At 43.1% G+C, this 23376-nt stretch overlaps 1 protein-coding gene across 1 annotated transcript; it reads left to right on the top strand.

The window, feature by feature from the left end:
• The first annotated feature begins 519 nt into the window (after window positions 1-519).
• On the top strand, window positions 520-23113 carry FAM81B (family with sequence similarity 81, member B). Its single transcript, XM_010578084.1, has 7 exons — window positions 520-927; window positions 4545-4663; window positions 9967-10096; window positions 13666-13772; window positions 17934-18069; window positions 20351-20546; window positions 23007-23113. Exons 1-7 carry the CDS (start codon window positions 520-522, stop codon window positions 23111-23113), a joined length of 1203 nt encoding a protein of 400 aa, XP_010576386.1.
• Window positions 23114-23376: the final 263 nt, after the last annotated feature.

Genomic DNA, 23376 nt, shown 5'->3' with positions numbered 1-23376 from the left:
CTCTCTTCTATATTTACATGCAGTTTCACTGAGTGTATTTGAGCCCCTGGCTCATTCCCCTGGGTTTCAGCAGGCGGATGGGGAGGGGGTAGCTGTAAGAAAACCGTTAGGATTTCAGACTTCTTGCCAGTGGGTAGGTCTAAATAATACAAAGGGAAATGAAATGCAAGCATTGCTGTACTTGGCATGAGCATTTCTTCTGCCCGCTCTCAGCCAGGGCATGTTCCTGGGGATGCTCTGCACAAGCACCATCGTATCCACTGGGGTGTTTTTTTGAAGGTGGTCACTGGGTATGTTAATTTTTGCCTTTATTTAAAATGAAGTAGGAAGAGCTTAAAATGAGGATTGCAATGGTGACATATTATGGAAGCACCTCAAAGCCTCTGAAAACAAGCCCAGGTCCTTAAGCCGTACGGGGTTTTGCCTAATGTCATTTACATCTCCAAGGCCAATAATGGGGCCAGTGCCCAAATGTTAGCCCTGTGTGGAGAGGTTGTTATTCCTAGTGGTATTGCAGGGATGCATAAGCAATGGTCGGGAGCATCAAAGCCCCTGGTACGACAGACAATCTGGACAGCGAGGGCTGAGAATGGTCCCACTGCGGACAGGACACTGACAATACTTAACATCGCTTGGCTTGCTTGCCATGACTGGTGTGACACCAGGGTTTTTGGTGTTCACAGGAGAGACCCTTCCCCTCCTCCTCGCCCCAGAGACAGGGCTTGCCTGCTGGAAGAGCGGTTATACAGCCAGGAAAGGACCACAGCTTTCCTCCTCCATCAGGCTTTCCGAATCAAAGACGACATCATCTCCTACCTCCAGGGAAGCAAAGGTTATCAGCATGGGGAGAGTGCTGCCCGACAGCTGCTGGAAAACCACATCCAGACCATTACGAGCATCGTTAAAAAGCTCAGCCAGGACATTGAGGTAACCCACACCAAGCAGCATTTCCCTCCTTTAGTGGTGCAGCTCTAGCCTGTGGTCCATCCAGTACTAATATTGGCTTCAGGACCAGAAAAGTACTCAACATGACAGCTATGTTTTAGTTAAATTCTGATTTTTCTTGTATAGTGGCACTTGCAGTTACTTGTGAAAACAGAAGGGAAGGGACTAGGGAAAGTAAAGTGAAAAAAAAGGAAAGTAAAATGAAATAAAAATCAGATTGATGGGTTTGGGTGTTGTTTTAATTCAAAGGTTCAGATTCTATTTTCTTTCTGTTTTGTCAGAGTGTGGGAGATTGAGTTCAAGGGAAATAAGGAGCAAACTTTATTTTCTTCTAATGTATAACATCAAGACTCAAGTTTGGGTTTACTTGTTAGTTTTCCCCATGCAGATGTTCTACTGCTTTATAGAAACTTCTGCATGCAAACATAATCAAATATTGCTGAAACGTTTCACAAAGCTCGGTGCAGACAGGAATGAAGGTTCAGGTTCACGCTTTATTTAAACTGACTGATGGTTCTGTGCTGGAAATGCATGGGATGCCCTTTTTCTGGCTAAAGACGTTTGATTATTTGCTGTTACTTGTCAAATTTGTATGTGAAATTTACCAACAACTTTTTGGGCCAAAGATGTAAAATACCAAAATATCCTGAAACAGACTTCTCCATAGATTTGTTTTGTCCTTTGAAGTGTTAAATGTCTTACAAATGCCACTAAATTGACAATGCATTTTGTTTTTCAAGTACTTGGAGAAATATTTGATCTTCTGTACATTTATCTTAAGAAGTATGCAATCATGGCTCACCTGAAATTAATCTGAATTAAAACTAGGGTCTGTGTTCATTTCATACTGATTTTATTGTCAAGATTTTGATACTATGGCAATAAGCAATGGTATAAACCCACTTACTTCTTTTAGATCATCCAATTGATCTAACCCTATCCAGATCAAGTATGTACAGGACTGTTTTGCTAGAAAAATGCCTAAGATGCTATCAGCATCTGAATCTAATCTTTTCCCTCGGTTGTAAATTACTCTTCTCTAGGTCCTAATCTCAGGTGGGTGTTTGCTTTGTGTATTTTGGTTGTGAGGATTTGATAAGGGTAGAGCACTGACAGCACAGAAAAGAGCACGGTGAGACATGTCAATCAAAGCCACTACAGACTTGGTGGAGGTTTGGAGAGTTGCTCCTGGCATGCAGCAAATGAGAGTGGTTGAGCAATGTCAATTTCTCAAGGTTTTTAAAAAAAAAAAAGAAGATCTGCCAGGAAATGTGACTCACTCATGCTCCAATTCTTCCCCAAAGCAGGAAGAATATCCTTCAAAAAAGCCTGCTTTGGGGAAGATGCTGGCATGCCGTTGCCACCAGGAATGAAGCTGAGCCCAAGTAAACACACCCCCTCTGCCAGAGACAGAAAAATGCCCCGGCTGCTGCTGCATCAGGGACATCAAACCAATTAGTGCCAGGTGGAAAATGACCAGACCCTTGATAAAGACATCCTTCACGATCCCAGGAGAGGATTGCAAATTGCAAGAGAAAAGCATGGATACTAAAAACCTAGGGGCAGCGGGGAGACGTGCCTGGCATAACCTCTGATAACAACCATAAGATAATGGTGTCTCAGTTGAGCGGCTGGATTCAGACCAAGGTTGACCATCAGTCACAAGCACGATGTTGTGTGCGTGGCTCTCCTTTGCCCAGGGTGGTGAGCTCCGAGACGGGACCGCTGCCAGGAGCCTAGGGAACTCACTGGAGAAGGAGAATATCGATTTCCCTCGATAAACAGGAGACTGCTGCTTTCCATCCTAATGAACGAGCGTCTCGTGCTGCTTTTGCCAGCGAGGGAGCGGTGGTCCCATTCTGTGCCTCTGTCTTGGTGGACTTGTGGCATCAGACTTGCATTGCCAAATACACTGCCAAAAATATATTTGAGTTGTCCAGTACATTCAACCTTTTGAGAACATTATTTTCTGACATGGAACAAAAATAAGAATGCCTGGTATACTCAGTATTTCAGTTATCCATACTCTCTGTGCAGGGGGGCCAGGATTATTCTGGAATACTTGCATAAATGACAGATTTGAACTACGTTTCACCCCAGGGTTACTACAGCTTTCCCCACTCACCTGTGCCCCACTTTTGATGGATGCTGATGTCTCTCCTTTTGCTGGAGAAGTGGGGACTCACAGCCAGGGGTATTGGCACGTGCCACCACAACTTCCCCGTTTGCAGCTGACTGGGAAATGTTTGCCCTGACTCTGTTTGCAGGGGAACGGCTGCAGGGGAAGAGGGTCTCATGCTGCATCCAGACACATGAGCTTGGGACACCGGCACAACCCTGCTAAAACCCAGCCGGGCTGTCCCTGTGCCTTCCCACAGCCCCGGCAGTGGGACGAGCCCCTGAGATGGGCAAACCCATCTCCAACAACTTTGCCAAACTTTAAGCATTTACAGTTGAAATTTTCCCTGATATTTGTCCTTTCCTACTTATATATATTTTTTTAAATTCACTCAGTGGGGAACATTTAAAACAAAAAGCCTGTAAAAGCCACTTTATTTTTGCAAAAATGGGGTATTTGCATAAAAAAGGATGAAAGCTGTGCTTTGACCAGGTGAAGTGCTACACAGTGCTGAATTACACTCAAATACCAGCCCCAGGCCTCTCCTTTCATCCTGAGAAGTAAAATCGGGGGATTTTAGAAATCATTTCCTGCTCTGCTCCGTATCAGTAAAAGGTCACAGTAGCTGCACGAGGGCTTCCTAAAATTAATGCTTGTGACACATTCAGATACCATCAGGATGAGCCACTTCAGAAAAGCCTGCAGGGCGGTTACTCCTTCCATCTTTAGATAATACGGTGCAATAAATCAGATACCAGCCCACATACTGAACAATAAAGGTAAAACAAGACATTAAAGAGCTGCTTATGCTGACCAGCATCCCCATTCAGGGCTGTGCATATGTGTCTGTAATGCCCTTTAACAGCAGGTCCATGCCTTCGCTGGACCTAAAACCTGCCCCGTGCAGGACTATGTGTGTTGAAGGCATCTTTTTATGCATGCCAAGTGCGATGGATTAGCTGGGACATAAGCTTTCATGCATTTGCAGCATGGGCAGACCAGGCTTGGGACAGAGATCCTGTGCCCATCTCTGCTCTGCCTTGTCCACCCTGCAAAGCCTTGCTGCAATGCCCTCAGGCTGCTGCAAAACACTCAGCTTGCCATATATTACCTCCCTCCTAGAAACACCTGGTATCCCCTGTTGAAAGGAGCCTGACTTAAAAACCCCTGTACATTATTTATTATGGGCTGCACTGTACTGCGGATGTTGAGGAAAAGAGTAAAATTAATTTCCCAATTTTTGCATTTCCTAATTTTTGTGTGCTAGACTTTTCAACGTAAAGCACATTTTTAAAGAGAAACATGGACATATTATTTATGCATACACAGATTTTTGAGAAAAACACACTGTTAGTTTCTCCAAGAAAGAAAAACAAGCTTTTAGACCTGCTGCTATAAATGGTGCTTTGAAGCGTATTTTGAAATTTAAAAAACCACAAAGCAGAAAACCAAAAGTGCATTAATGGTCTTGAATTTACAGGTTTTGGAGAGGCAAATAAGAACAAGGGACGGTGCTGCAGTAGAAACTAATTTTGCAGTTCAAAGTCTGGATCATAAATATATCCAGTGTCTTGGAGACCTGCGTGGAAGAGTGGCAAGGTAAAGAATTCATCATGGCCGTAATTTTCATGTCTTCTAGTCAATTTGTACAGAGCATATTCAGAGTGGGCATAAATGTACTTCACACTCATTTTATATCTCCATTTTAGTGTCAGATCTGTGCTTTCACGCCCTCCATGTTAGAAAAATTATCAAGCCAGCAAAAAATAACTATATTTTCCTGTCTTATTCTTCATCACAAACTTAAGATTTTGGGTAATTTTTTCTTCTCCAGTCTGGCTAGACCAGCTGAAGCAGTTATTTCCTCCTACTTAAACTCTCCTGTTGTTTCAATAAAATCTTTACTTCCTCCCTTGGAAAGTAGGTCTTGTTGAGCAAACTTTATTTCTTCCTTTGGTGAGATTACAAGTTTTCCTTGGTACAAGTAATTGCACTATGTAACATAGGCGGACTTCCATGGGACACTTTGTAACCCAACATATTATGATTAAAAGAAAGACAAAGTGAAACTCTGGTATGTAATATCAAGGGACCACACAGATTAAGAGCTGTCTGAACTGATATATCAGAAAAAGTAATCATTAAGGAAGAAATCTCCCTGAACTGGCATATTTCTAATGTTGGTTTTTTTTTTTACTCCAAAGGCCAGTTGTATGCTTTTTATACAAAACAGTGGTATTGACATTTGTGGATAACACAAAAATTAGTCAAGTGAGGACAAGGTGGTAATAGAGTCTAACCAGGAATATTGGCAATGTGAGCTGATTGAGAAAAAAATGTACTTTATAAACCCAATGAGAGATTGTTTCACGACTGAGTGCCCCATGAAAAGTTTGGGGAATATGACAGGTAAATAATTTACTGTGAGCTCTTACAATGATGCAGTGTCAGAAATGCCAGGAGTATGGTCTTGGACAAGAGAAGCAGAGGACCAGTAAACAGGGAGGTTATTTAGCTCTATTTATGGCACAGAGATTGATACCAGAATACTGTACTGAGCCCAGAGTCCCCTTCCTGAAATTAAAAACTTGATATAGTGTAAAGGAGAGCCAGGAATGTGATGGTAGGACGAGGAAAATTTCTGGCTGACAGAAGTATACATCTATGTATAGTTTGTAGAAAAAAATAAACCCAGAGATGTCTTCATTTCCATTTCTCCCTCCAGGAAAGAAAGCAAAAAAATCATAGGGTACCAAAGGATTCCAGACTACTGCAGAGAGACCCAAGAATCCAAAACGAGTAGCTGAAGCCAACATATTCAAAGTTGGCAGGAGAAAGATGGGGGTTTTTTTAACCTTGTGGTTGATTAGCATTGGAACAAAGTAGGAGGTGATCCTGCAAGAGCCTCCTGATGTTTTCAGATTCGGGTTGGCAGACTCTCTAGACGATATGCTTTTAGCAAAGCCATAACATTCGACTGGTGAGGTGTCTTGCTCCTCTTTTCCCAGCATTTTCCTAGGCATGATGCTTCCTATTGTCAGCTGCACCGGGGCTTGCTCCCATCTTTTGTGCTGGAGCATTTGCCTGCAGCAAAGGAAAGTAAAAAGCACTTGGGGAAAGAAGGAAAACAGGGTAATTGTGGGGAAAAAAATGACCAGTCCAACTCTACTTGTATAAAGAAAAAAAAACAGAAGACAAAAGAGGTCAAGCATTCACTGAGGTGCACAACAACAGGTTTTATGAGGTTCCTCTTCCTTCCTTGCCCATTTTTGGAACCCAAAACACACATTTGCAATCTCACATAACAAACCGTCACGAGGGGACCAAAGTCATCATCTTATGATGCTGGAAAATAAGTCCTTAGACCCCATTTATTTTTAAGGAGAGAAAAAGGATAATGGCAGGTTTTCTAGCTTCATCCAAACAAACTGGTATTGCAGAGCCGGGGATGACGTTTTAGTGGCATTTCAACAGCAATATTATAATGCAGTTTTATGTGAATGATTGCCATTAAGCTAAAGCATAGTATGGTTTTGTGTGATTCATGAATCATCAGCACTTGCTTGTTTGTCTTGCTGCTGAAGTTCCCCTCTGGAAATGCCAAGCCTTAACCGCGTACCTGCCCCCAGCATCGTGGTTGAGGAGTGAGCCAGAACTGACAGGCAGAGGACTGCCATTACAGCGGTGATTAATATTTTGATTCTTCACATTCCTTTGATCTTGAGTTTCAGATTTAAAATTGCTGTATATATTAAAGAGTGCCCAGAGTGACTGGAGACAAATGCACGTGTTCATGCAATTTACATTTACTGAATTAATAGAAATCTTCGAAATGCAAACTTGCAATGACAGTTTTCTTCTTGATTTGTAGCCTAACCTTAGTCCAAGACTATCTGGGATGAAATGAGCCTTAAATGGAGTCACTGCTTTTTCTCACAGCAGATGATTTATCCTCCTGTATTCTGCCATGTGTAAAGGATTAATGTGGATTAGTCCTTGTAATTCAAACTGTGTCTATTCTTCTACTCTATCTTTCCCTGAAAAAGAGATGGACACATCTTGCCAACTACTGAGGTAGTTGTCCATTAATCCTTGGACCTTCTGACTACATTTCTACACTGTGTAAATATTTATGTGTCAAGTGGCAGTGATCTTTTAAAAAAAAGCCTTCAGCATCTCAGCTATGGTGGCATTCCCATTGAATTAACTATATATTTTAGTTGTATTCTAACTCTTCATAAGAATTCCTTTGGACATGGGAATATGTATTACAGTAATAAGAATTAGGTAATGAACTGTAAAAAAGCCACACTTCTGATAAATATTAATTCATTCTCTTCAGCCTCACCAACAAAAGAATAAATGAATCCACAAATGAATAAACAATGCACTTTACGCAGATGGTTACATTTTACTTGTTTTTCTCATGGGCATTTTTTTGCTCAGACAGAAAGTCAACATAGTACTAGACTATCAAAAACATTGATGTGTACCCATGACCCTTCAGAAAATGCAACACTTTGGTAAGTATATAGCCCAATATATACCATTCCTTCCATGACTCTGGAGGATAAAGATCCTTGAACATATAGCAGGTAGCTATATTCCCATCTCTAATTGAATGCTTTGATATAATCATCAGAGGCTTTTATTTCTTTATACTTTTTAATATATATACAAATCTCACAGGAGTACGCTTTCTGTACCATTCCCAGTCCATCTCTGCTGCTGCTTGCACACACTCCAGCCTCTGCTTTGCGTGACTGGAAAACCACGATCTCACCGTAAGCTGCTGAATGTCTCCTACATGAAATCCCAAATTAGAGCAAGATTTAAGCAGGTCCCAAGCGTCTCCATTGTCTTCAGGACTCAGCCTGCCAAACAGCAATCATACATTTAACTCCTTTGCACATAATAATCACATTATGTGTGGGGAAAGTGAGGTCTGAGCAGGACCAGGCATTTAAGGCACATCAGCAGTGCTGAGGGTCTTTGCAAAGCTCACCACAACTGCAGGTCCCCAGGCAGGGCTCTGACCCCTCAGGCTACACCATAATGCAGATGTAGTTGGAAGCCCAGTTCTCCAGCTTTTTGGATCCTATCATCAAATCCTCTGTTTTTATGTATTCTCTGTATAGGACATTGGTTAAACCACGACAAATACTCAGGTTTCTTTCTCTTGTAACTGAAGCTATGTCTTCTTTACTGCTACAGATCCATTGATCCTCTTCATTTTTCACACTGTGGACCTCTTGCATAGCCTTGCAATTGTTGCCTTGGGGTTGGATTTTCCCAAGGGGTTGGTGAGCCCCGATCCCCTGATCTCTGTTGAAGGAGCTGGACTATCTCAACCGCAGCCTCATTTTTTTTGTGCACGTGTACGTCAACGTTTCCACCCAGACTTGCAGCTGCGAGGAGCCCCCGAGGTGCTGCCTGTCCCCATGGGGACCTTCCATCCCCTGGGACCATGGTCCTTCTGCAACCTCCCCTCACCGGCTCCTGGCTCCTTTTCTAGGTTTGCTGCTGGAGAAGCTGTGACAGCAGCCAGCTCCCTCTCCAGATCCGTGTTCACCTTCACAGCTATTTTGTACTTGTTCTCCAAATCAAGGGTTTCTTTTGATCAAAGTTCTAGCCTTTGTACAAAGCCCCTGTTAGCTGCAGAAACTTTTTTTTATTTGCTTGATCTACACGCTCTGCAGGTGTGTCACAATATCTAAGCATCCTCAGGAGATGACAAAAAGCTGGTCTATTTAAACTGTCAAAATTTCTCTTCAGAACCTTTATCTGCCAACAGCACCAGCTTTATTTGGTGGTGGTGCTTTGGAGGATAATTTCTGTGGCAATTTAAAAATTAGCTGTTTTCCTCATTCAACCTCTGTTCTGTGTTTTTATATTAAATTGTGCCTTACTTTGTGGCCTTAAGGTACTTTTTTTCCAAACTCTTGTTTTAAGTACTCCTGGCACTGGGGTAGGTAGCTACTCCTGGGTGAACAGCGTGAAGGAGGGGTGCAGGAGGGGAACTGTGTCTCCTTGCTCACGTTAAGTATATGTATAATGGTTTTTATATGTGTATATATATATTTACATACACACTAAAGAAAGTATTCTTGCTTACATTAAAAAAAATTATGTATATAAGTAAATATATACTATACATGCACAATGTATATGTATATATTACAGAGGCTGAAACAGTCATTCCTTCTACCTGGAAAGGATGGCTGGCTGAATGTTATTCAATCCCCGGGCTACTCAATTAACGTTGCCACTCCCAAATCATTCACTTGCCCATTTTAAATGTGACGAGGTATTTTAGTGAATGCAACCGAAGAGTTTAAATAGCAAATGGCAAATGCTCCTTACAAAACAGCAAGGTTTTTTTTCACTCCCAAAGCGATCTTCCTCAACATCTGCGTCCAGCCGGCGGAGGCTGCCGGCTGGGGTGGCTGTGGCAGCATCATGCCATCCCTCCTGGTGGGCATCCAAAAGCTGGGGGTGCTCTGGGTTCAGATTAGCCTCTCGATTTACGCTTCAGTTTTAATTTCATTTATTGAGATTGGATAGTGGGAAATCAGGGGGGACCCGGTCTGGCAGGGCGAGCTGTGGACCAGGAGGAGGTCTGTGGCACGAGGAGCATCGCTGCTGCAGCGGAGGGCATTGCCTCTGGCTGCCTCCCGCTTCCTCGCCGTCACTTCCAGCAGCATTTTAATGGGCGGTAATGTCTGGAAGCGGATTGGGGATCAGGGTTGTTGTAGTGGGATGTCTCTGCCTATTTTGCTACCCACCGGGGTGGTCCCAGGGGGCTGGACCTGATCCAGAGGCAGCGCGTGGAGACCAGCATCTGCCTTCAGCCACCCTCCAGCGTCCCCCTGCAGAGGCTCTCGTCTCTGGTTTGACTGCAGATGCGAAGCAAGCATTGCGAAGCTGTCAGCAGACATCAGTGTTATCAGGCGCGAGGCCCAGAAGACTGATAAAGAGGTTTATGGCCTTCACTCTGCCCTTAAAATTTATGTTGGAGATTTTGAGAAGAAGGTGAGTAGAGAAGCCTACAGTGAAATGCCTGGTGAGTGGTGATTATGCATATATAGATCTATATAGCTTCTTTTCCTAATTGCTGACCAGTATTAAAGACTAATATGGTATTTATACAATATGTCAGGATTTTAAATAGAAAAAATAAGTTTTCCATGATACTGTGGAATCATAGAATAGTTTGGGTTGGAAGGGACGTTTACAGGTCATCTAGTCCAACCCGCCTGCCATGAGCAGGGACATCTTCAACTAGATCAGGTTGCTCCGAGCCCCATCCAGCCTGACCTTGTATGTTTCCAGGGATGGGGCATCCACAACTTCTCTGGGCAACCTGTGCCAGTGTCTCACTACCCTCATCATAAAAAATGTCTTCCTTATATCTAGTCTGAACCTACCCTCTTTTAGTTTAAAACCATTAACCCTTGTCCTATCACAACAGGCCCTGCTAAAAATTTGTTTGTCCCAATCTTTCTTTTAAGCCCCCTTTAAATTCTGAAAGGCTGCTGTAAGGTCTCCCTGGAGCCTTCTCTTCTCCAGGCTGAACAACCCCAACTCTCTCAGCCTGTCTTCACAGGAGAGGTGCTCCAGCCCCCCTGATCATTTTTGTGTCCCTCCTCTGGACCTGCTCCAGCAGGTCCATGTCCTTCTTGTGCTGAGGACCCCAGATCTGGAGGCAGTACTGCAGGTGGGTCTCACCAGAGGGGAGCAGAGGGGAAAATCCCCTCCCCAGCCTGCTGGTCACGCTGTTTTGGATGCAGCCCAGGATACAATTGGCTTTCTGGACTGCAAGCGCACATTGCCAGCTCATGTCCAGCTTTTCATCCCCCAGTACCCTCAGGTCCTTCTTGGCAGGGCTGCTCTCAATCCACTCATCCCCAGCCAGTATTCATACTGGGGGTTGCCCCAACCCAGGTGCAGGACCTTGCACTTCGCCTTGTTCAACCTCAGGAGGTTCACACAGGTCTACTTCTTGAACTTGTCCAGGTCCCACTGGGTGGCATCCTGTCCCTCAGGCGTGTCAACCTCACCACACAGCTTGGTGTCATCTGCAAATGTGCTGAGGGTTCACTCCATCCCACTGTCCATGTCACTGACAAAGACATTAAACAGTATTGGTCCCAGTACGGACCCAGGGGACACCACTCATCCCAATCTGGTAGTGGCATTTATAATAGATGTAAGGTAATAACAGATAATAAAAATATTCTAGGATTTGGGGATCCTCAGATCGTAATGACCCATTACTGTTTCTCAGTATGATTTATATTGAAGTGCATCTCAAAATATCAGTTGCAGACATTTTTTAGCTAAAAAAGGCCATCTAAATCCACCAGTTTACTTTTAAGGTGGTGGCAGGGAGGCATCTAATAGTACATATCTAATTCCATATTAAATTTGGCCATATTTCAAAGGCTTTTGAAACTGTAACAGTGAAAAATTTTGGAAAATGGTGTTTTGTGTGAGAGTGGTTTTTTTCTCCACAGAGCAGGTAAGCCAACAGTGGCTAACAACTGTTACTGCCTGTCGTTCCTTATCGCTGGCCTTTCCTTGTGAGAGGTTCGCTATGCTCAGTAGCAGTTTTGGAGCCTCTAGCAGGATCAGGAATGTTGGTAGTAATATTTTACAGGAATCCAGCTGTACTGGAAAATTCAGGTTTCTAAACATGCAGCTTGATGGTTCTCTGCTCCTGCTTCAAACTAGACATTGCCTGTGCCCTCAGGATTGAGCCGATGTAGGACATTCAATGTCTCATGCACTCTGGTATTGAATATAATTTCATTACTGTATTTTGGCTGCATCTTCAGCTGCACAAGGCACACTGCCAGTCATTGTGTACCTTGCCTAACCAAGGTCCTCTTCTGCATCATGACAGAACTTAAACAAGGATATCTTACCTGCAATTCTGTTAAAAGACACTGTTTGGACATCTGCCTCCTTGAATACCTATGAAAAATGTTCTTCTTCACCTGGAAATGGGGAAGGGAGCAGTTGTATGTGTATGTGTCAGAGTTGCATGAAACAGTACACGTAAAATTATGTAAAAATAAGTCAGGGTAGACATGGAGCAGGATCCAGAAGAAACTTTCTCAGCTGAAAAGGGAAAAAATTATTCTCATGCGATGGTAGGAAAGAAGAAAGGAAAGGATTTCTGAAAAGGAGTCACCTGTTGCTGTAAAAGAAGGTACCAAATCAAAGTAATGAGTGTTCAGTGGCACTTTTATGACATTGATGCGCCACAGCTACCAAGGAGGTGGTGGCATCTCCTTGCCAGGCATTTTTTGTGCTCATTTGGTGTAAAATCTCTGAAGAAAACTCCTGGGATTTCACATGCCCTTTAATTGATTAACTGCGGGTAGGCAGGCTGAATCCCTCATCCCTCACAGACTGCCCTTCAAGATCAAGTGTCTACTTGCAGCAGCAGGTAACGTAACCCAGGCTGCACAGGGAAAAGTCCTGGAGGGTGAGGATGTGTGAGTAATGGGTTTCTGGTGGCTTCCAGTCTTCTGAGTCACTCGCACTCCATCTTCCAGAGGCACATGGACATCCAGCTTCTCTTGAAATAGCAGATGCAGTTGCTGGAGCATCCACAGTGTTTGCTCCACTGTGCTGTGTCACTGATGCATTGGATGCCCTCGGCTTCACGTTTTCACACCAATTGTGATGTGCAAAGTCAGATGTGTGCAGATGATGGACGAGCGGCTCAGGGCCCTGGCTTACCAGACTCCCTGAGGGCTGAAATTGCAATTTTTAGACAGGGTGTTTCCAGCTTTTTCCACCCATAGGGCCCGATGCAATCAGGCCACTGCCACCAAGGGCGAACGCGCATGTCTTCGTCCATGCAGGACGTGGGGTGCTCGGCTTCACCTCGCAAATCCACCTTGTCCTCTGCATCCCAGCTGAGGACCCTCAGCCTGCAGGTCAGGCTGCTGAAGCAGTCTCTCTTCCCCTCAACCTGACAAGGAATGATCCCGTGAAAGGGGCAGCTCCAACCAAAGAACTGCGGGACAGCATCAGGTACCTGGGATATTCCACAGCCTAGAGACCACAGGGATGCACGCCCCAGCCCGGACACGGAGAGGTGGGAGATGCTTTGAACAGGGTCCCCTGGGTACCACCTTAGTGCTGCAGCCACTGGAGCATCTATTATTGCGAGTGAGCCTCTCCTCTCTCTGCTCTTCTTTGGGATGCCCTTAGGTGTTGGACAGCCAACACTTCTGCAACACGCACGCGCTTTCAGGGATTTACCTCTCAGTTTCTGCCACCGCTGGGGAGACTTGAGTGCTGATCGGTGCCTCGTTCAAATAAAAAGAGCATTGCTTACCCGTGCATGTAATTGCAAAGCCTGCATCCACAAAGACTTTGGCTTCAGCAGGTCTTACAGCCTTTGTGACTCTAAGCTCCAGTTTTCAGTCTTTACTGAATGAAATTATTTGTGAGAAAAGTTGGGTTTTGTGTGGCTGCACCTTGATGTTAGCTGGGTTTTTTCCATGCTTGCAATCACAATGCATTTTTAAATGTAATGCTCATAGTCTTGCTCATAAAGGCATTCTCTGTTGAATTCTCATTAGGTAATGCAGCTATTAGGCAAGATAGAGACTTCCAACTCTGATCAAAGCTCAAATTTAAAGACAGTCCAGGGAGATCAACATCACGAACTGCAACTTCTGGATTTCAAGTAGGTGATGGAGAGTTTTTCATTATGATAATTCACCCTGAATACTTAAGTGTGATGAACAGGTTGCCATGAAACAGCAAAACAAACCTGTTAATTAACATCCATTCAAAACACTAAGAGAAGGTTAATGAAGATCTATGCCATAAAATAATGAAAATACATAATGAAAGTACATTGTCTTGCAAGCTAATTGTTCAAATGAGGCACTAAATGCCACCCTCTAAGAAAGGTATGAAACCAATTAAATTTCCATACTTAAAAGAAGGGCACCAAATACAAAGACACTATTTACCATTATAATTGGGGCTTATTTGTGACTTGCCTAATGTGCAGAACAAGGTATTTTCTTTATGCACTTGCACTGTCTACCCATTTCTGAGACAGCCGCCCAGGGCAGGAGTGCTGCTGATGAAGAAAGGTGGGCACAAGGCTAAAGTAGCTGCACAGCCTCATGTGCCCACAGATTTGTGATTTATTGTTTCTTACTTACCTAGTATATTCTTCCTATTCTGGCTGCAGAAGTATTTTTAGGGTGTCACTTTAATCTTGAGTTTTAGAGAGGAGGGAGCTCCAGGGAAGGATGCAATGAACAAAAGTATCTGGCATCCATATTCAGAACAATGCAAAACAGCCCAGCATTGAATAGCAGAGCCAGCACAAATAATTGAAAATCTAATTATAATAATTCTGCAATAACGATATTTCAAAGGCAATAGTTCCACTCCTTAAAATGGTGAAGTATTTGAATAAAGATTTATTTTAATTAAGATTTTATCTGAATTGTATTCAGAAGTAAAAATAGGCTAGAAGTTTAAACAGAAGAAAGTTCTCAACAAGACAACAGGAAAAGGAATTGGGGTGAATGGGGAAATAACAGCTAAAGTGAGCAATGAATTAAAATTGGGAAAAGGGAAGGAGGAACAGGGAGACAGGGCAGTGAATGATGGCGATCAAGATGATGTGACAGGGTCAAGAAATGAAACCAAAATAAGAGGGAAGGTAAAACAGAACAATGCCAGAAAAGAAAGAAACTGGAAAACCAATTTGAGGTAAACGCCTAGTTTCTCAAAAGTTAATGAGACCCTACTGAAACTGTCATCAGAAATAGGAAGCTTGAAAAGAGGTGCCTCTCAAGACACTGAGATGTGCTGGCATTGTGTATTTAATATAAAATCCAAATTACTTATTTATTAAATGTGAGATTTTATTCCAGTTAATAAAATCTAATTAAAATAGCATGCCCTTTGGGAAATGTCTGTCTCCTTTTGTATTGCTCCTTTAAATGTCTAGCAGATTATACATTCTTTTAATAGAGCTGAAATAAAATTTAACTTCTGGAACAGACTGGAGCTTCTGCATAAAACTTGCCATGTTTAAATCAGCTTTAAAGCCCAGAGTTACTTCTTCAGTTGACAAGCAGCTGCCTGGGACCCAGTTGCCTTTGACTGTGAGCTGGCAGTTGTATTGTAAAAGTACAAACTGATATTGTTACTGAAAACTGGATGAATTTTAAACATCTTTCAGGATTTCATGGGAGTTGTGCCTTGCTCAGAAATTTGGCCCTTCACAGGGGAGTGGATGCTTATCTCTTGTGGTTGGTTAGGTTGGAATAGCTGCATTTAACTGCACAAAGTCAATTCACTTGCCAATAGATATATTTTCATATGTGAAAATTTATTGTAGCACTACTGGAGCATGTTTTTATTATATATCCACAAGTATCCCCTTACTAATATTTCAGGGTTTTGTTGGGCCAAAGACTATGGCAAATCGTCTGCCTGTGGAGCCTCACTCCTGTTAGGTATATTTTTGTAACCCTCATGCAGGAGGGATGCTAATCAAAGTTTAAGATAAAATAAAACACGGTACTGTTTTATTATGAATAAGAAATCACCGATGTTATAATAAAAATATTAATATTATTATTAACAATTTTATTATTAATCATCATCTTGTCACTGTCAAGCATGTCCCTTGAGGTGGGCCCCAGGCACCTTCATCTCCTCAGCAGAACCACACCAGGGTTTGCATCCCAAAGAGACTTTTGTGATCATTTGGTCTGAACCACACAGGCCGTGCAACTTCATGTAACTGGTGGTGAGGTTCATAGCAATAATTTTCAGTATTTGTTAAATAACTTTTTATAAACTCAATTATTTCTGTAGTTTTCCCCCTTCTCCCCAAGGCAGATATACCAAATCTTTTCTAAGTTGCCTAAACACAGTCTCAAATAATTAATTTTTAGGTTTAAATACTTGCTTCTTCTCCCTTTTCCAACTTTGGACAAATAGAAGCAAAGTCAAATGCCAGCTGCCAGCTATACAAAGTTTGGTTTTGAGCCTTTGAACAAAGCTGACCATCAACTCTGCCATTCATGGTTGATTCATCTTTACCCATTAAATGATACTCCCCAAATTTGTTCAGTAATCGTAACACAAACAATTCATGAGACCTTTGTTTTATGCGTGGTGGAGATAGATACAGATATAGAGAGATAGAGATAGAGATAGAGATAGAGATAGAGATAGAGATAGAGATAGAGATAGAGATAGAGATAGAGATAGAGATAGAGATATGTATGTATGAAAATAACCACATGAAAGATCTGTCTGAGGAGGTACAAGTCCTATAATTGCCTGCTGTGGCAGTCGAACAGAGCTGTAACTCTTGTAATGACCAGCCCGTTCACTAATCCTCAGGTATGAAGATCCTGTGGTCATGAACCATGACCTTAGGGCAGGCAGTGGTGGCTTCAACGGAATGCTGTCTCCATCCCTACCTGACCTTTCCAGAACAGGGTTTGGATGGTGATTCCCATTATTCCAGTCAGACGGCTTACTGCCAGGTCTGAAAAAAGCTCTTTACACCTCCCCTTCCCATGCTCAGGTTGGATACTGGTCTGGATCATCAGCATACTACCACAGTATCATTTTATTTTCTCATGAACAAAGATTAGTGCTCCAGGAAGCAAACTGTGTGCATGTTCACGTGTGCATGGTAGGACTGAAAATGACAAACTCAATAGTAGAAGTTTTTATTCTTGAAAAATCAAATCTTAGAACTACTAAAATGAGTAATAGTGATAAACTGACCTAACAGGCTGCCTGTGTAGAAGGTCTTGGAAAGACACTGTCTATAGCAAACTGCAATAACACAGCACTTAGATTTTGCTATCATTAATTTTTTTTATCACATTTACAGTCACTGCTGACAGTAATTATCACTTCATTAGACTGATACAGAGCTGTTATCAATCACTCAGTATAAAAAAACACTTAAACACCCTTTTGAAAAGGGATATTAAATATTAGAAGTGCCATAGGCATTAACTCTAGTTATAAAATCCTGCTCCTTACCTGTTGGTTTGTATGCTAACTGAGGCCCAAACAAATTTCAAGCGATCATTGTTTGCATGCAAGCATGTGTTAGAAATGAATACAATTACATTAAAATCTTTGTGACACTCCTACAGTCAGGTTATATGCATAATCATGGAAATGTCTATATAAGACTACAATTTGGACCTAAGTTCACATCTTGGCATGGTTCATGTTGCAGATTAAGTGTTGCAGTACAAGAAAAGCAAAATCTAAACCATATAGTTCCCTTTAAGTTGACATTTTGCAGATTTCACCCGAGCAGCATTTGTTCACTACCCTTTCCTGCGGTTCCCTGTCTCCTCCGGGTGCTGCCTGTTTTGCTCCCTTTGGGTGGGCTTTCGCATTTTTATCCAACTGCTGCCTCAAAGGCAACTCTGCATTCTCTTTTTATTTTAGTTATACATGTTTTTTATCCTTATGAACTTCATTTTCAGACCACAAGTGATTTTGCTGCTCTCCCCAATGCCCAGCAATGCAGTCAATGTTCAATGGGATAGTGTAGGTTCTTCATTCACTTTGAATAGAGTTAATTCAAATGGGAAATTAACATTTTCAGCCCTCAGATATTTTCCTAAAATAGACCACATCACAGAAATCACATTTTGTCATGTAGGTACAACCTTTAAGGTAGGGATTAATAAAATAATTGAGCTTAGGGCTTGTTAGGAAGCTATTGAGGAGATTTGGAGTAATTTAAACAATTTACTCAAGTGACTCAAGACTCCTCCATAACACTGACTAAGCCTTAGTCTGGTTACTAAAAAAATAACCATAATTTTAGGTTGACAAGTATTCTAAGTGACTTCAGGGATCAGATGCAGACTCATCGGAAGTGGACAGAAGCGCGGTTGACACGATCTGAAGAAGACCAAGCCCAGCACAGGCATCAGCTGCTTAACTGGGTGAAGGAGAGACTGGTAAGACCTTCTGGGTTGGGAGCCCAGGGCACTGGGGTGGCCTCCAGCCCTCCCAGGACTGGGAGAGAGGAGCACTGCTCCTGTCACCTTGATCCCAGCAGGTACCAAGTCACCAACACAAAAAAAACTGAGACCTGACACAAAAGCAGGTGCCTCAGGACACAGCCAGCAAAATGGTGAATTGTGGAAATCATGTAATCCTAGATTAATTGATCTTGGAAGGGATAGCTGGAAGTCGTAAGATTCAACCCCTCGCCCAAACAGGGCCAACAACAAAGTCAGGGCTCGAGCCTCGTCCAAGTGATTTCTGTTTCCGAGGATGGAGATCCCTCAGTGCTCTGCTCATCCTGGGAAATAAAGTCTTCCCTGGTTATGGCACCACTTCCCAGCTGTGTAGCGCCGACGTACCTGACGATGGCATTTTTCCTGTCCCACGGTGAGCGCTGGTGCCACCACTGAACACCACCCAGTTCCATTCATCGGCAAGCTCGGAAAAGGCAGGGATTGTCTGTGCAGATTCTGCCTGGTTTTAAACACAGACAAACCCTCACCAACCTGCTGTCAGTACATTAAAATGCAGTGTGTTTCGGTTCCACAGCAGCAGTTAGTGCTTGGCACAGGACCAATGCCTTTTCATTAGTTCCTTCGCAGCTTTTAAAGTTTTTCCTCCTTTGCTGTGTGCAGTTCATTCCGCTTCAGAGTTCAAAAACGATTGAAACATGATCACTGTGTCTTAGCACCAGGATGAAGGCTGCTGATCAAAGACCAGATTGAGAAGTCACTTTTGGAACTGAAACGCTCCTCAACTTTAATCTCCATTTATTCTGCCTGATGATGATCTCTCGTACTCAATGCGACAAACACTCAGTGCAGCCAGGATGATATTAAAAACATTTCTGACTTGTCAGCTGCTATCTCAAAGTTACCATTTGAGTTCCCTTCCCCCCTAATAGTTGTTGTGATTATTTTGCAGGAAACACACCAATATATGTGGTTACTCTCCCCTAAGGGAGACTGCTGTGCCAAAAAGTACAGCATTTAATAGGAGCTAAAGCTTTCAAAGCCACTCTTAGATAGGTTGAATGAGGAATGCGTTTGTTTTTCTGTGTACGCACACACGTACACAGCGGCACGCATGGTCGTCCTTTGGGTGGCATCTCAGTGGAAGCACAGCTCAGTGCCTGGGAGCTGAAGGAAACCTCAGCAGGAATGCTGGAGAAAAGCAGTGGGAGATGAGCTTCAACATGTGCCAGGAAGGGCACCGGTCCCTGCTGAGCCCTGGCAGCGGTCCCGGTTCTGTCCCTCGGGCAGGCTGGGAGGACACGCGATCCGGCATGTGGCTGGGGCTGAGAGGACCAGGGGATGGATGGATGGATGGATGGACGGATGGATGGATGGATGGGTGGATCTGGCAGGCTGCGTGGTGGTGACGGAGCCGTTTCGGGAGCGTAGAGCAGCAGCCGGAGCTGACTCACTCCACCAGCCACCTGCACTGCATGGGGATGTTTGTAAACTCAAGAGCGCGTTCCACCACCACGCTACGCTCTGTTTAGGCTCAGGCAGCTCTGCCAGGTTTGCAAACACCTTACTTGGGAAGCAGAGCCATCGCCTTAGGCCCACAGGATTCCCTCGCCTGCAAGGGCTAAAGACGGTCGGAGGATTTGGAGCAGATTGACCGGATTTGGAGTTGACCAGAGGACTCGGTGCAACTTGAAGACGAAGGAAGGGGAGGGCAGCTGCGCTGCTCGGGTTTGAGCATGCCTCTGAGGAGGGTGAATTGCCTCCAGGAGCTGCGCTGAGCTCAAAAGAGGGAGAGGACTGCTTGCCATCCCTCGGTTAGGCAGCCCTTACAGGGCTCAGCCTCCTTGCTCTTGCCAGCAGCCGAGCCGGGTTTACACCACGGTGTCGCACCCTCTGGGTCGGAAAAGCTTGGGCTCGAGATGGGTGCATGAAAGCAACGTGACATGGGTTGTCTGAGTTCCCAGTCTCACGTTGCAAAACGTGACAGCGAATCACAGGATTTAAATGAATAAATAAAGAAAATAATAATTAAAAAAACCACCTTTGCTCTGGCCCAGCCCCAATTTCCCAGTTTATTTGGTTCATTGGGGAAGAGAGGATCGACACATCTTCTGGGGTACCAGACCTCACCTGCATTTATTCAGTGCTGTCACGCACAGGATTAGGAAGCAAGACCAATTGAACGCATAGTTGGCAGGAGGCAGGTTAATGTGGGCGTACTTAAAGTGTCTTACTATAAACCTGTGTTATGTATTTAAAGGAAAGAGCAGAAAAAAGAGTAGAAGAAGAGCTCCTACTTCTCTCACTAAAGCTAGAACAAATAGATAAACCACAGAAATATGAAAAGCAGTTGAACCAGATGAAAAGCGATGAAAAAAACCTGCATGCGAGAATCACCAGATTTGAAAGACAGATTTGGAAGGAGCTTGAGGAAATCCAAAATGAATACAGATCAGGTGAGGATGGGCTTTCACGCAATTCATTTTTAAAATAAATTTCTACGGTAACTTGCTGCTCCAGAAAATACTTTACAGTAAAGACAGAAAGACATTAAAATTACTATTTCTCTCTCCCAAACCCCATATACAGACATGTATGGGTTAGCCCGCTTGTCTTTGCAAACAGCCAGTATGACATTTGCACACAGGTTGCTTTCTCTTCTTAAGGATCTCAAGGTAAGATCATTTAAAATGTGATTTCACAACCTGTTTTCCAGAATTTTTAGAGCACCTATTTCTTCTGTTAGCAAGGACCCTCACCTTCATTGGAAGGCACAAGTCATTCCCTTTTGCACAGATCCTGCTGCTGAGATCACACTTGATGGTTTTGTATCATTTCCAACTTTTACTCCCCATTCTTAACAAACAGTGGGTGGAGAAAGAGGCACCTGGATGAGTTACAGCTGCCTGACACAGACCATACATTGTGCACGTGAAGAGGGAAGCAGTTAGATAATGCTGAATACACGGCAGCTGCTTCTTATGGGGACAGTCACAGTAATTTATGTTACAGAGTATGAACTGCTTTACCAATCTGAGACGATTCTGGCTGTCCAACTTTCAGCAGCAATTAGAAAGGCTTTCACCTGGCACTGAGCACAAGGAAGGTTTTTGCCCACCGTAATCTATTCTGTGTCACTCAAACCTAATTATTGTAATACTCTCCACTTGCAGCTGATCATGGAAACACACTGGACACATCAGGTTATCAAAAAAAAAAAAACCAAAAAAAATCTCAGCCCTCTCTCCAAGGGAACAGATGGCAGAAAATCATTACACAAGGGCTTCACATCTTACATGTTCTCACTTGAAACTCGAGCATCTGGTTCTCGTCTTCCAAGCTGTCTGTGATTGAGGACCCCAGCTCTCTACTTCAGCTCTGATTCCTTCGTCTGCAGCCCACCTACAAGCCCAGCTCCAAAGCTGTGGCAAACCAAGCTCTAAATTAGCGAAGGTCCTTGCGCAGCTTGACACAGGAAGGTTTGGCTGTCTACAAGACCATCTGAGTGAGCACAAGAGAGCGTCTCAAAGCAAGCTGTAGCTAAGAAATTTCAGAATAAAAGATTCTGGTGCTGAAAGGAGAGGGTCCTTAACTTCAAATTCCTGCCTGCAGAAATTTATGACAGAAGAGATCTGTTTATACCAAACTTTGGCCATGCTTGTGTGCAAACTCAAGTCCAAGGATTGCTCTTTCCCATGGCAGTTGTTTGGCAGGGGCTGATCCCCAAAATGGGGGAAAAGAGGCCACTGAAGAAGTGCAGAGCAGCATGAAGGGCACAGAGGCAGCCTCTAGACTGTCTCAGCAGCTGTTTGTGCTTCAGCACAGATTGGCATCTTGGAAATCAGAGACATGTCTGGAATTTTAAAATTCTAAGCAGTATGCAGTGATTTGGTTGAACACTATCTAGACTGTAGCAGTGACAAAATTAATCCATATTAAACAATCATTCCAAAAAGAAAAAGAAAAACATGTCATCAGCTGCCATGTTACAATAAGCACTTTAAGAAAAAAAAAAAAAAGAGGAAGAGAATTAATTTTAATCCACTGTTAGGCTGCTTGCTCACTAATAAGTTGACACTTACTTGACACACTGGACAAATGTAAAGAACTACTATGTTGTAATTTGAAAGTTATTGCAATGTGGAAACAGCTGGTTAACAGCAGCTTACAATTCTACTTTTCCAGTCTTTATTGACAATATTTGACTGTATGGTGGTGCAAAAAAAGGGGCATCAGGTGCTCTGTAGCTCCGTTTTGGAAAACAGTATGTCTGCACTCTCCCGTTTTTCTTTTTATATACTTATATACAGATGCACAAAAAATTAGTTGGTGAAGCTGAGCTCCCATTCTCCCAGAAGCACATGACAAAGTCTCAGGTGAAGCATAATTCTTATTTGCAGTTGCTACAACTCTGGGAGATCCGTGGCACAAACCTTGCTATCGGGTAGGCAGACTGCAGAGCAACAGTGTCAGTATCCGATGGGAACACAGAGTCTTTGATTCAAAATAAGAACTGCGTACTTAAAAAACCCAACCCAAAGCAAACCAAAAACCCAATGCTCAATGAAAGAAAAATAGGCTTTAAGGCTAGCAATACCCTTGGTTTTAAAGACAGACATAGTATTTTCTTTACTCCACACCACTAATCTGATGTCTGATGTCAACTGCAGTTTACAGCTATGTGTAATTATGCTTGGTATCATCCAATGTATTGGAAGATATGATTCCTAGAGCAAGGAGCTGGCAAGCCAAGCTGCTAATGCATGTCCATGGTATTCAATAAAATGATGCAATAGGTTGGATTTAATGTGCTGTGTATTAAATGCAGGTCAGAAACCTCTGCAAAGAAAAAGAAGAATCTTTTAATGTATTGAAAGGAACCACTATTTAATTAATTGTTTCTATTCTTCTGCCAGGATTTCAATCCATTCGTGAGTCTCTGGAGCTGCTCAAACAAATACAGAATACAAAGCTGAAACTTGAAAAAAAGAAAATTCAGAAAGACATTAAAAAGAAACAGTGAAAGTAACCTCCCAGAAGATTGAACACCAAGAGCAAGCCTTGGCCACTCTCGCAGGTGGGCTCTTCCAGTGAGAAGCAGCATTGAGTTAAAGCAGCAGCCTTTAGACACACCTGATTTTGTCTTCCCCTGTCCCTGTAGGATGTTGTTGCTATTATGATTACTAATATGATATTGCGCAGCCACAAAAATAACAGCTCTGCAACACTAACAGTCATTTTCACACCGATTTTACAACAGAATACTTCACTGTAGAAGAAAAACTT

The sequence above is a fragment of the Haliaeetus leucocephalus genome, unplaced genomic scaffold, assembly GCF_000737465.1.
Source record: "Haliaeetus leucocephalus isolate CR32 unplaced genomic scaffold, Haliaeetus_leucocephalus-4.0 Scaffold598, whole genome shotgun sequence".
Taxonomy (NCBI): Eukaryota; Metazoa; Chordata; class Aves; order Accipitriformes; family Accipitridae; genus Haliaeetus; species Haliaeetus leucocephalus.
This window is presented reverse-complemented; position numbering and strand designations above follow the sequence as displayed.

Excerpts from the sequence above, each read along its gene's own strand:
- FAM81B (XM_010578084.1), top strand. The coding sequence starts at position 520 with ATGCATAAGCAATGGTCGGGAGCATCAAAGCCCCTGGTACGACAGACA. Across the intron at positions 4,664-9,966 it reads CTGCGTGGAAGAGTGGCAAG|ATGCGAAGCAAGCATTGCGA; the intron begins GTAAAGAATTCA and ends GTTTGACTGCAG. Across the intron at positions 20,547-23,006 it reads CCAAAATGAATACAGATCAG|GATTTCAATCCATTCGTGAG; the intron begins GTGAGGATGGGC and ends TTCTTCTGCCAG.